This window comes from Dendrobates tinctorius, unplaced genomic scaffold (assembly GCF_039654945.1).
Source record: "Dendrobates tinctorius isolate UK_male_01 unplaced genomic scaffold, ASM3965494v1 ptg000011l, whole genome shotgun sequence".
In the NCBI taxonomy this organism is placed as follows: domain Eukaryota; kingdom Metazoa; phylum Chordata; class Amphibia; order Anura; family Dendrobatidae; genus Dendrobates; species Dendrobates tinctorius.
Genome location: NW_027361679.1, coordinates 23647932 through 23661405, shown reverse-complemented (window position 1 = coordinate 23661405; position 13474 = coordinate 23647932). Strand labels below are relative to the sequence as shown.

General features: G+C 46.8%; 1 protein-coding gene across 2 annotated transcripts in view; it reads right to left on the bottom strand.

Annotated features, from left to right (window-relative positions):
- Positions 1-13474, bottom strand: part of SNCA (synuclein alpha) — a 176482-nt gene that overhangs the window by 145285 nt on the left and 17723 nt on the right. For both annotated transcript variants that reach the window (XM_073590146.1, XM_073590157.1), the window contains exon 3: positions 350-391. In XM_073590146.1, coding sequence (XP_073446247.1) covers positions 350-391 — 42 coding nt within the window. The remainder of the gene's footprint in view (positions 1-349; positions 392-13474) is intronic.

The window sequence follows — 13474 nt, the reverse complement described above, 5'->3', positions numbered from 1 at the left end:
CATTAGGTTTTGTACATTTTATAGAATTAGTTAGAGTATAAAATGATCCTGTTCTCCTCACATAACTTTGAGGCTTAGTCATGTGGAGAGGTGAGTTTGTAGAATTAAGGCCCTATCCAAAATCTGGTCGCCTTGTGGTTGGTGGATGGCTAATATAAGTTTGACCAAAAATGTAAAACTCATTTTTTAACGTGCGTAGGAATAGTGTGTTCATTAATTGCAGAGTGCTGCTGTACAGTGTTTGTATGTGAATGGAGAATATATATGTGTATTTTTGGTGTTGTGTGGAACAAATGTACATGACCATTCCAAACATGATATTTTACACTCAAAATAAAAAATCTCATACCTGTAGTTACTCCATGCACGACACCTTCTTTTGTTTTGGAGCCTGTAATACATGAAGTAAACATATATTTTAATTATTTTGCTTGATAACCTTGATCACATGAAATAGTTCCCTTGTCTTCGTAAGTGGATTATTTTTCTCTGACCATTGGCAAAGGTAATGGAAATAGAGATTAGCAGTTGCTACTTATAGTACAGTCCTGTAATCTGTGTGAAAATGATGTCTTTAGCATGCTCTCACCGCACAGCTTGATGCCTGGGATTCTGAATTAGCTTCCGGTATCACACTTCACATCTCATTTCATGACTCATTTGTCATTCTCACTTTTTGTATGGAATCAGATTAGGAAGCACAAATGTTGTCCATCTGTGGTGTTAGGATGGCGCTTTATCGTAATGCCGCTTTATGACATGTTTATCTTTCAAAAGAAATCATCAATCTAAAACGTGAGCAGTGTGACATTATTGGCTAGAGTGGTCTGATCAAGGTTGGTGAAGAAACCTGGCTAAAAAGATCTATTAATCTTCTCTGCCAAATGTTATATTTTTTATCTTATGGGCTAGGCTTAAAATCCTTTTCAACTCTTGTCTATTTAGAATGTCTGGAAAGAGCTGTCGGCAATTAGGTGGTGATGTTCTAGCTGGTGGATGTCCCTAGGCAACTGCCCATTTTTCACCCTAATTAATCTGATCCCGTCGATCACAGTAAATGATATCATATTGCTCTTTGAACTAGGAAAAGTGAATATGCCTTTTCAGATTTTGATTTATCTTAGGTCCATCCATATTCAAGAACCTACAGTCTATTAAAAGTGCTGTTCCCTTTCAGAAAATAGTAGTCCACGGGCATAGTTTGTTATGAAAACACAAACTGTGCTACCTGGGTCCAGCACTGAGTCTCCACCGCTGTTCCTGGTGTCTGTCATTAGCTGCAGCATTAACACCATATTAGCAATCCAACAGCCAATCACTGAGCTCAGTGGCTCTGAGTGGGACGTTGCATCTACTCAGGCAGAGCTGCTGAGCTCAGTGATTGGCTGCTTTGCTGTTGACATCCTGTCAGTGCTGCAGCCAAAATCAGATATTGGGAGCATAGTCACAGCGCTGTACCCAGGGATAGAAAGTAAAGGTTAGTTTTGGCTTTTTTTTGCTTGATTTTTTAATTACAAACTGCAGTGGATAGACTGGGATTTTCTGAAAGGGGAAAACCCCATAAATCTTTGGAATTCTGGATGTCAGTAAACTAGACAGTAAGAGAGCAATAGTGATGGTATATCCTAGCGATATGCCATAACTTACTACAGTAAGTTGGTGAAACCATTTAAATGATATCAATAAAATCTATGGGAGATTGAGGATCGTAAATCATGTAATCCTTTTTTCACTAGACATTGACTAGCTCTATAGTTATTATTTACGACAAAAATGTTGAAGATTTATTTAACTATTAGATGTAAGGTAATGGTGAAATAAGAGGCAGGGCTAATAAAATTTGCTTACCCATGTAAAAGTAAAGTATGTCATACAACTGTGTTTTTGTAATTCTACCCTTTCAATTTCTTGCTGGTTTGAAGAAATCATTCTGAAATTATATACTCTACATCTGGCTTCATGTTTTATAGAATACAGGAGCTACAAGCTTTGCCACACCAGGGAATATGCTCAGAGAGGCTGTGTGATTGGTGTTCGACTGCACATTGCCTAAAGCAAACATGTCATTAGAATCAGTAAAATGTATAAGAAAAAGAAAATATCAAGCTTGGAAATTATGTGAATATGTTAAAGCTTGCTCATATTGTAGATAGGTAAAATTATTACTGGTACAGAGGTGGCAGATAGACCTGAGCCCTGATGCCAGAGGTCTCAAATACACCAGCTCAAAAAATGGCACAAGGTAGCTGGGAGTCCTGGTACAGATTTTCCATTTGGTCTCAAAATTACGCCTATGATGCTGAACTGTAGATGGAAGGACCTGCAGGCTGATCTCTTCCCCCTCCTATTTAAATAGGACTGTATCAGTAGCAGCTCTCATTTCCTCTCTCAGTAATGGGAAAGTCTGTCTTCACTGTATACAGATTTTACCTCAGAATTGAATTTTGATAATGACTGATCAATTCCGGCAGAGAAAAAAGGAGACATCCCTAATGAGTTAAATTAGTTGCTTATTTTTACATGTACTATTGATTAATGAAATAAAAATTACAATAATGGTTACTCTTTATAGTCCCTGATATACATTAGATAACCTAGGGCTGAATGATTGGTTGGACGTTAGCTATCTTGATTCTCCATACACATGAATGTTTCCCTTGGCCAAACATTTTTGTGTCTCTAAAGAGGATTTTTTAGAAATTCTGCTGCTAAACATTCTAGCAATTTATTTTCTCCTGAATTACAAAAGGTCCAGGAGTTAAAATTCAAACTGCCCAACCCTTATCTCACCAGCCTCATCTTTCAGGGGAGCACAAGAGCCCTCCTTACATTTTGAACCTTTAGCCAATCACACTGATATAATAAGACAGCCATAAAGGGATTTTCCCATGAAAAAGTTAATTTTGATCAACATTTTAATTAATAGATCTTGGAATAATACTAAGTTCCACAGTTGGATATGTTTAAAAAAAATGTTCCAGTGCTAGGATAATCTTACAAATGTGCCTCTGCTGTGTACTGTGTAATGGCTGTGTCTGATCGTACAGGAACATGATCTGATCATACCACAGCTCCTGGGTAGGGGAGGAAGCAAAAGTGTATATAGACATTACAGCATGGGATCACAGCTGATTCTTTCTCTGAAGTAAACCACTGTTTGAAAACCAAAAGGGAAATGTTTGCCTTACAAAAACAATCATTTGTGGTCCCATGCTGTCCTGTATGTAAACTCTTTTGCTTTTTGCCCTGTACAGTCAGACACGGCCATTACGCAGCAGGAGCACATTTATAAGATTACCTCAGCACAGGAACATTTTTTTAAACACATCCAATTGTGGAACTTATTATTCCAAGGTCTGTTGATTAAAATATACTTTTGCTCGTGACACAACCCTTTTAAGTATAGTTAATAATAGTTGCAATCAACGCTATTCAACCCCTATTGCAAATTAGGCTTATTAGCAAAATTTTCAAACTACGTTTAATAAGCCAATTAAACAATAACAATGTAAATAATACAAACAAACATAAATAATATAACAAGTGGTTTTTCCAAATTAAACACAAAATACCACTTTTAATGACCACTAGATTCTCATAATTAGTCAACATGTCGTGATAAGTAGTACTTAGCAGAGCACCCTTGGCTTTTATTATCTACTGAAAATGTAGTGAATAGTCAGACATCAGCTTTTGTCAGTTTGCACATTTTGCTAATAAACCTATTTTGCAATGGGGGTTTAATAATTTTGTAGCTAATGTATTCCCATAATCTGCTATATATTACCAATTGTTGGCAATAATTTCATAATGAAGATTGATCAGTGGTTTGGTTGGCATCAGCTAACCAATTACTATTTTTTATCTTGCTTATAAATCTACCTGCGAGTGAGAGAGCAGGACACAGATTGAGAGTGGGGTTGCGGAGGGATAGAGCGTGACAGTGCATGGAGAGTGGGGCTGTGGAGGGAGAGAGTGGAGCTGTGGAAGGACAGAGCGGGGCTATGAAGGGAGAGCAGGACATGGATGGAGAGCGGGACTGTGGAGGGACAGAACAGGATGGAGCATGGAGAACAGAGCTGCAGAGGGAAAGAGCAGGATGGCAGGTGGAGAGCAGGGCTGTGGTAGGTGAGAGCATGATGATGGGTGGAGAGCAGGGCTGTTAAGGGAGAGAGTTGGATGCAGGTGGAGAGCTGGGTTGCTGAGGGAGAGAATGGGATAGCCAGTGGAGACAGGGGCTGTGGAGGGAGAGGGGCTGCTGAGGGAGAGACCGGGGCTGTGGAGGCAGAATGCGGCACGGTGATTGGAGAGTGGGGCTGTGGAAGGAGATAGCGTGACGGTGGATGGAAAGCTGGGCTGCGGAAGAAGACAGTGGGGCTGATGAGCGAAAGGTGGGCAGCTGAGGGAGAGAGCGGGATGGCCAGTGGAAACAGGGGCTGCGGAGGGAGAGAGTGGGACAGTGGATGGAGAGTGGGACTGCTGAGGGAGAATGTGGGATGGCAGGTGGAGAGCTGGGCTTCGGAGGGAAAGAGTGGCAGTTAGCTACTATGCCTGAGCAACGCCGGGCTCTTCAGCTAGTATCTTTTATAAAAACATCATACAAGAACAGCATGAAAGTCTTTAGAAAAAGAATTATATAAAATATCTTCATGGAAAGAACTGTATTCAAATGACATATACTAATCTTTTGAACATAGTGTTCTAAGTCTTTCATCACTGCCATGGTGAAGTTTTGGAGGTGGAACAATTTCTCAAATTGTTAAAATCCACGTATGGATAATGTTTGCTTTCTGTTCATTTGCACTTATTAAACATTATATTTTATTCATTGGCATTTGGTGGATTTTTCCCTAACATAAGGTTAGTTTGAACTTTCTCCTTAACGTAAGTAGTCTGTTTGCAAGAATGGAATTTGATGTATCAACTAAAAAGGTTGATGTTCCAAGTGTGCCTACCATATTTTGTAAGAATAGTACCAATTTTGATTGAAATCAATGGTAGTGTGCAGCATAGTGGCTCAGTGGTTAGCACTATATCTTTGCAAAGCTGCGATCCTGGATCCAAATCCCAACAAGGACACATCTGCAAGGAGTTTTTATGTTCTCCTCGTGTTTGTGGGGGGTCCCTCCAGGTACTCTGGTTTCCTGCCACAATCCAAAGACAAACTGATAGAGAATCCAGGTTGTGAGTCACAATGGGACCGCTGGTGATGATATCTGAGAAGCACTCTAAAAATTAATGATGTTATGTAAGCGAGTAAAATAAGGTTGTTGCTTTTACCACATTATTTAAATTAATCATCCTTCTGTGCTCTTTTTTGTAGACACTGGTACTTATGAGGGTACCTTGTCAAGTCAGAAAAGTATATTTGGCAAGATTTGTGAAAAGTGGCTAATGGGATCTTCAGGAACAGAAAAAAATAAAGAAAAGGTAATTGTTAGTGTTGAGCATTCCGATACCGCAAGTATCGGGTATCGCCCGATATTAGGTGTATCGGAATTCCGATACTTAGTTCCGATACTTTTTTCATATCGAATACCGGAATCGGAAGTTCCCATAATGCTAGGAGCCCGCTCGATTTGATTCAGCCAATGGGGATCCTCAGAAGTGTGGGCACATCCTGTTAGGCATGTAGGCATGTTAACTACTGGCATGGCTATGATTGGCTGCTGAAATTATGTCATGATGCACTGTAAAAACCGCTGCAGCCACCATTTCTGGTCACTCTGCTGTGAATTCAGTTAGGGACAGGCTGCTGTTGAAGACTGTGAGGGACAGTTAGAAATAGCGATCATCTAAAATATCTATTGCTCTACCCAGGCTACATAATCCACCACTGTAGCATTTTTGTAGCCCAGCAGCGCTCTTTTAATAGCTGTCTGCAAGGGCTGTGTGAGTGCAGACCCACGCTGTGTAGTGTGTCCTGCAAGCACGTCTGCTTGTAGGCCGCCCAGCGTGTGTCTCTGCCTCATACACATTTTTCTTTTATTGCTGCTTTTTTTTTCTCCTCTATAGTGTGCTTCCATACGTATCCATATACGTTTGTTGCAAACACTAAAGGAGTGGACAGCGGAGCCTTTCAGCAGCCTTTCAGTGCTATAGCCCATTTCTCTGCACTGTTTTTGGCTGTCTGATAGGTCTCTCTGTGTGTGAGTGCAGCTCACGTTGCAGTGTGTTCTACAGCCACCGCCAGCTGTAGTCCGCTCAGCGTGCGTCACTGCCTCATACATAGTCCTTTTTTTGCAGCTAATTTATCCAGATTTTTGTTCCTATCTTAGTGTGCTTCCATCCGCATCCATTGTCATTGGTTGGCTGCAAACACTATATAGGATTAGATAGAGGAGCCTTTTTGCTGGCTTGTGCCCTTCAGGGCCAGCCAGACTAGTATCACCCTATTTTTTGGAGCCTCATCAATTGCATTGTAGGTTAGCTTCCTGCATTGTAATCACTCCAAAAAGTTTGTGATACTATAGCGTTCAAACTTTGGTCACATCCTTTTCTTCCCCCCCCCAAAAAAAAAGGAAATAAAGTTCACCAAACACTCCACTTTACAGTTGTGTAGGCCACATTAGATCATATTAAAGTATAGTACACACACTCTTAGCCAAATTAGTGTTTCTTATACTGGTTAGCAGGTGTTCAGGAATAAGAACACTAAGCCACCCCTTTTTTACTTTTCTGCCTATCTTTATCAGTCTACCAAGATGAAGAAGGCAGGGAGTAAGGCACGTGGTCGTGGCCGTGGAGTTTCAGCAGGGAGAGGACGTGGGGATTCGGTGTCTACTGCGGCCACCAGTGACCCGGCATCCCCCACTTTTACCAGGCAACAGTCCTTCATGCGCAGCTTTGTAGGACCTCGCCGTACCCCACTGCTGCATGACGAACAAATTGAAGCCGTTGTCGGATGGATGGCAGCTAACGCATCCACTTCAATGACTTCCGCATCCTCCCAAGGCCAGAGCACTGAAGAGCAACCATCTGTCTCTTCACCACCTGCCAAATTGCCCAGGCAGTCTGAGAGCCCTGGACAGGAGCCATCTCAATCTTTACTTCTGTTCTCAGAATCTGTTGGCTTGGAAAGAGGTAGCCAGCCAAGCAGCATTCTAGAGCGTGAAGAAGAGGGAGTATGCAGTGATACGCAACTGCTTTGTCCCTCTGAATCTGAAGAGGCGGGTGGCCAGTGCCTATTGTCAGCACACCTCAGTGCTCATCTGATGATGATGAGACTCAGTTGCCAATTTCTGGTGCGTAGGGTGCTGGCGAGACAACCCAGGACCAGCCGGTGCTTGAAGAGGGGAGTGGAGATGATGAGGTCCTTGACCCATCATGGTGTCAGCCACAGGAAGGTGGTGGGAGCAGCTCTGAGGAAGAGATTCCCCGAACGGCCAAAAGAGGAGGGAGAGGGCGGGGGCAGACTTGGTTGCCTGTAGCCTCCACTTCGGCACCCGTGAGGAGCAATCCTCTTCCAAAACACAAAACAGGCGCTCCCAGGACTTGCAGTGCGTGGTCTTTTTTTGACACAGTTGCAGATGACATTTGCTTTGTCAAATGCAAGCTGTGTCATCAGAAAGTGAAACAAGGGAAAAATATGAGCAGCCTCAATACCACAAATATGTGGAAACATGTGCGTACCAAGCACGAGGTGGAGTTACACAGACACACTGAAGATGTAGACCAACCTTCAGCAGCACCTACCACCTCTTCAGCTCGTGTTGGGGCCTCTTCCTCCAGCTCACACACAGCTGGTTCGGCTTCCTCACTGGAACGCCATGGAAGAACCACTGCCACTGTTGTCCAGAGACCCAGTGAAATTCCACCCACTGAACCACGTTCGCAGTCATCAGCACACTCCCAGGCCACTCACCAGCAATCGGTAGCACAGACATGGGAGAAAAAGCGGCCATACTCGGCAAACCATCCCCGAGCACTGGCTCTGAATGCCGGCATTGCCAAACTACTGGCCCTTGAGATGCTGTCATTCAGGCTGGTGGAGACTGACACCTTCCGGAACTTGATGTCATTGGCAGTTCCACAATATAATGTGCCCAGCCGCTTTTATTTCAGCAGGCAAGCCGTCCCTGCCCTGCAAAAGCATGTGGAGGGAAAAATTAAAAATGTGCTACTAAACACCGTCAGTAGCAAGGTCCACCTGACCACCGATGCGTGGACCAGTAGCCATGGACAGGGACGATACCTTTCCCTCACTGCCCATTGGGTCAATGTTGTGGAGCCGGGTACAGATCTGGAAAGTGGCTCTACGTATTCTGCCAACTCCAAGGATTGCAGGAATGCAGTCTGTACATATTGAGTCCTCCTCCTACTCTAGTTCCTCGGAATCAGCACTGCATGAGCCTGTTAGGCCAGATATGAGCACAGGTGTGGCCAAACGTCAACAGGCCGTCCTTAAATTAATTTCTTTGGGGAATCGGAGCCACACAGCACAGGAGCTCTGGAATGCCATCAAGCAGGAGAGTGATGTGTGGTTTGTGCCAGCGAATCTCCAGCCAGGTTTGGTAGTGAATGACAATGGCCGAAATCTAGTGGCAGCTCTGGGCCTAGGCAACCTCACTCACATACCATGTCTGGCACACGTGCTCAATTTGGTCGTGCAGAGCTTTCTGAGGGACTATCCGGATCTTGATGCACTGCTGCACAAGGTTCGCCTAGAGTGTGCTCACTTGCGGAGTTCCAGCATGGCAAGATCACGCATTGCATCTCTGCAACGCCGATTCCACCTGCCAGAACATCGCATCATATGTGACCTCCCCACCAGGTGGAATTCAACGTTACATATGTTGGAGCGGTTGTGTGAGCAGCAGGCAGCAGTAATGGAGTACCAGCTGCATCAGGCGCAAACAAGTCGCACTGTGCGCCGGACACACTTCACCACCACTGAGTGGGCCACTATGAGGGACATCTGCCAAGTTTTGCGCGCCTTCGATGACTCCACGTGGATGGCCAGTGCAGATGATGCACTAATCAGCATGACTGTCCCCCTCATCTGTCTGCTTCAAAAAACCTTACAAGCACTAAGTGAGGAGGTTTTTGAAGAGGTCGAGGATGAGGAGTCAGAAATGCCATCTGCTTCTGGCAAGTCTGCGCAACATGCTTCCACACAAAGGCCCAGGCAGGGGACACTTAGTGAGGAGGATGACGAGGAGTCAATGGAGGAGGAGGAACACATCTCTCCAGAGGAGGGAGGTACACAAGGCTCTAGTAGTCAGTGTGTACAGCGAGGGTGGGGTGATGCTGAGCAGGCAGAGATGCTGCCTCAAGCTGGGGACAGCGTTTCCGGTCCAGTTGGCAGTCTGCAGCACATGGTTGATTTCATGCTGCAGTGCTTGTTAAATGACCGCCGCATCGCCAACATTCTCCACATGGCTAATTATTGGGTGTACACCTCCTAGATCCTCGCTACCGGGACAACTTAGAAAGCCTCATACCACAGTTGAACCGGGAGCGAAAAATGCGGGAGTACCAAGAAACACTTGAGCAGGCCATCATGTTCTCCATTCCCCCCGCAAGTGTTGCTGGTAGTGCTTTTCAAAGCAGCCATGTGGGTAGAGGCAGTGGAGGAAGCTCTGCACAAAGAGGTAGCAGAGGTAGTGCCGCAGGACAAGGCAAGGCCAGTATGGCCCAAATGTGGAAAAGTTTTGTGGGACCGCCACAAACGGCTACACCATCACAGACGGCTCCAGTCAGCAGGAGGCAACGTTTCCGTCAGATGGTGACAGACTACTTGTCTTGCCCTGTTAGTGTACTCCCAGACGGCTCTTCCCCGTTCAAGTATTGGGTCTCTAAGCTGGATACATGGCCAGAGCTTAGCCAGTATGCACTGGAGGTGCTGGCTTGCCCTGCTGCCAGTGTATTATCGGAACGTGTCTTTAGTGCTGCAGGTGGTGTGGTAACAGACCGTCGCACGCGACTATCCGCCGATATTGTTGACCGGCTTACTTTTCTGAAAATGAACAAGGCCTGGATCTCACCTGAATTTGCCAGTCCTCTTCCAGAATAAATAATTGGCTGGAAACAGGTTCCAGGTCTCCTGTTGTGTTCATGTTTCTACGACCTGAACTTTATTTCCTGGGCTACAGCAACGCCCGTTGTTGCTCAGAAGTGCTGTCCACACAGACAAAACACTCGCTCATGTGTAAGTGGGGTTCGGTAACGTCAGCTGATCCCCTGCTGTGTGTACGGCAAACTCTTCTGCTGCCTACAACTTCTGACTACCTCTGATTTAATATGTGCTCTGATTTGCCCTCTGTCTCCACTCTGTTTTGAGTATTTCCTCCGGCCTACAACACCGCCTGTTTCTGCTCTCAAGTGCCGTCTGCACAATCCACACTTGTTCCTGTGTTACCTTGGTCCTGTAACATCTGCTCATCTCCAGAGGTGAGCACGGCAATGTCTCCTGCTTTTCTACATTCCCACTACTTGTAGTGGAAATGTGGACAGAGCAGGAGACATTGCCTGACTCACCTCTAGGGAGAAGCTACTGTTACAGATCCCCAGTAACACAGGAACAAGTGTGGGTTGTGCAGACGGCATTTCAGAGCAGCAACTGGCGTGGTTGGAAGCCAGAGGAAATACTCGAAACAGAGTGAAGACAGAGGCCTAATTGGAGTACATTGACAGTTAGTAGTAGTCTAGAAACAATTGCAAACTGCCACCAAGTAGGCCTCGGCCTACTACCTGATTTTCCCTGTGCTCCGACACCGCCAGTTGGTGCTCAGAAGTGCTGTCCGCACAGACAAAACACTTGCTCATGGGTAAGTGGGGTTCAGTAACGTCAGCTGATCCCCTGCTGTGTGGAGGGCAAACTGCTGCTGCCTCCAAATTCAAACAACGTCTTATCTTAAACTGCCTCCAAGTAGGCCTCAGCCTACAAAATGACTATCCCTGGGCTCCAACATCGTCAGTTGTTGCTCGGAAGTGCTGTCCACACAGAACAAAACACTTGTTCATGTGAAAGTGGGGTTCAGTAACGTCAGCTGATCCCCTGCTGTGTGGAGGGCAAACTGCTGCTGCCTCCAAATTGTAACTATTTCAGATTTAAACATTCTCTGATTTGGCCTCTGTCTCCACTCTGTCTCTAGTATTTCCCCTGACCTCCAACACCGCCAGTTCCTGCTCACAGTTGCCGTCCACGCATTCCACACGTGTTCCTGTGTTCCTGGTGTTCTGTTACGTGATCAGATCCCCCAATGTGTGTCCGGCACTGTCTCCTGCGCTGTCCACCTTCCCACTGCAAGCGGTGGGAAAGTGGACAGAGCAGGAGACATTGGCAGGCACACATCAGGGGATCTGCTGACATTACAGAACCCCAGTAACACAGGAACACGTGTGGATTGGGCAGACGGCTGCTGTACGCATAAACTGGCGGTGTTGGTGGTCACGTGAAATCCTGGAAACAGAGTGGAGACAGATGCCTAATTGGAGCATGTTGACAGTCTGTTGTAGCCTACAAACAATCTAAAACTGCCACCAAGTAGGCCTCGGCCTGCACCATGATTGTCCCTGGGCTCCAACAACGCCAGTTGGTGCTCGGAAGTGCTGTCCACACAGAAAAACACACTTGTTCATGTGAAAGTGGGGGTCGATAACGTCAGCTGATCCCCTGCTGTGTGGAGGGCAAAGTGTCCTGCTCCCTCCAAAGTCAAAATACCTCAGCTTTACACCTGGCTCCTAGTAGGCCTCGGCCTGCACCCTGATTGTCCCTGGGCTCCAACAACGCTAGTTGGTGCTCGGAAGTGCTGTCCACACAGAAAAAAACACTCGTTCATGTGAAAGTGGGGGTCGGTAACGTCAGCTGATCCCCTGCTGTGTGGAGGACAAAGTGCTGCTGCCTCCAAATTGTAACTACTTCAGATTTAAACATTCTCTGATTTGGCCTCTGTCTCCACTCTGTCTCTAGTATTTCCCCTGACCTCCAACACCGCCAGTTCCTGCTCACAGTTGCCGTCCACGCATTCCACACGTGTTCCTGTGTTCCTGGTGTTCTGTTACGTGAGCAGATCCCCCAATGTGTGTCCGGCACTGTCTCCTGTGCTGTCCACCTTCCCACTGCAAGCGGTGGGAATGTGGACAGAGCAGGAGACATTGGCAGACACACATCAGGGGATCTGCTGACATTACAGAACCCCAGTAACACAGGAACACGTGTGGATTGGGCAGACGGCTACTGTACGCATAAACTGGCGGTGTTGGTGGTCATGTGAAATCCTGGAAACAGAGTGGAGACAGATGCCTAATTGGAGCACGTTGACAGTCTGTTGTAGTCTACAACCTATATAATACTGCCACCAAGTAGGCCTCGGCCTGCACCATGATTGTCCCTGGGCTCCAACATCACCAGTTGCTGCTCAGAAGTTTTGTTGGCACGGGTACTCCCTCCTGCCCAGCCTGGTTCCAGCACGCCAGCTGTTTCCGGGTAGTGTCAAGGTCACTATGCCACCAATCCGTTGTCCTGTCGTCTTGCGGCCAGGTTAGCCGACTCTACGGTGCCTGCATTTTGGGTGACTCCTATGTGGGCTGCGGGAACTGGCACTCAAGGCTGGATCCGTAGTGCCAATGGGACATGGACCCCCTGTAGGACTGTGGGTTTCGGTAACTGCGGCCGGCTTGCGGCCTGGCTACTTTGCTTTGCATGGGTACCTTCTGCTACCCACCCGGGTTCCAGCACTGTCAGCTGGTTCTCGCCAGAGCCTTTGGCCTAGGTGCCTCCATCTTGGTATCCGAGGTCCAGCAACATCAGCAGGTCCTTGGTAGTGCTTTCTAGCGCAGGTACCTCCTGCCTAGTAACCGTGGTCCAGCACCGTCAGCTGTTCCTCGGTAGTGCCATTGGCTCTTGTAGCTTTTGCTACCCATCTGGGTTCCAGCACCGTCAGCTGGTTCTCGGCAGTGTCTTTGGCACGGGTACTCCCTGTTGTCCAGCCTGGTTCCAGCACGCCAGCTGTTTCTGGGTAGTGTCAAAGTCACTATGCCACCAATCCGTTGTCCTGTTGGCTTGCGGGCGGGTTAGCCGACTCTACGGTGCCTGCAGTTTAGGTGACTCCTATGTGGGCTGCGGGAACTCGCACTCAAGGCTGGATCCGTAGTGCCAATGGGACATGGACCCCCTGTAGGACTGTGGGTTTCGGTAACTGCGGCCGGCTTGCGGCCTGGCTACTTTGCTTTGGATGGGTACCTTCTGCTACCCACCCGGGTTCCAGCACTGTCAGCTGGTTCTCGCCAAAGCATTTGGCCTAGGTGCCTCCATCTCAGTATCCGAAGTCCAGCACCGTCAGCTGGTCCTTGGTAGAGCTTTTTAGCACAGATACCTTCTGCTTAGTAACCGTGGTCCAGCACCGTCAGTTGGTCCTCGGTAGTGCCATTGGGTCTTGTTCCTTCTGCTACCCATCCGGGTGCCAGCACTGTCAGCTGGTTCTCGCCAGAGCCTTTGGACTAAGTGCCTCCATCTCAGTATCAGAAGTCC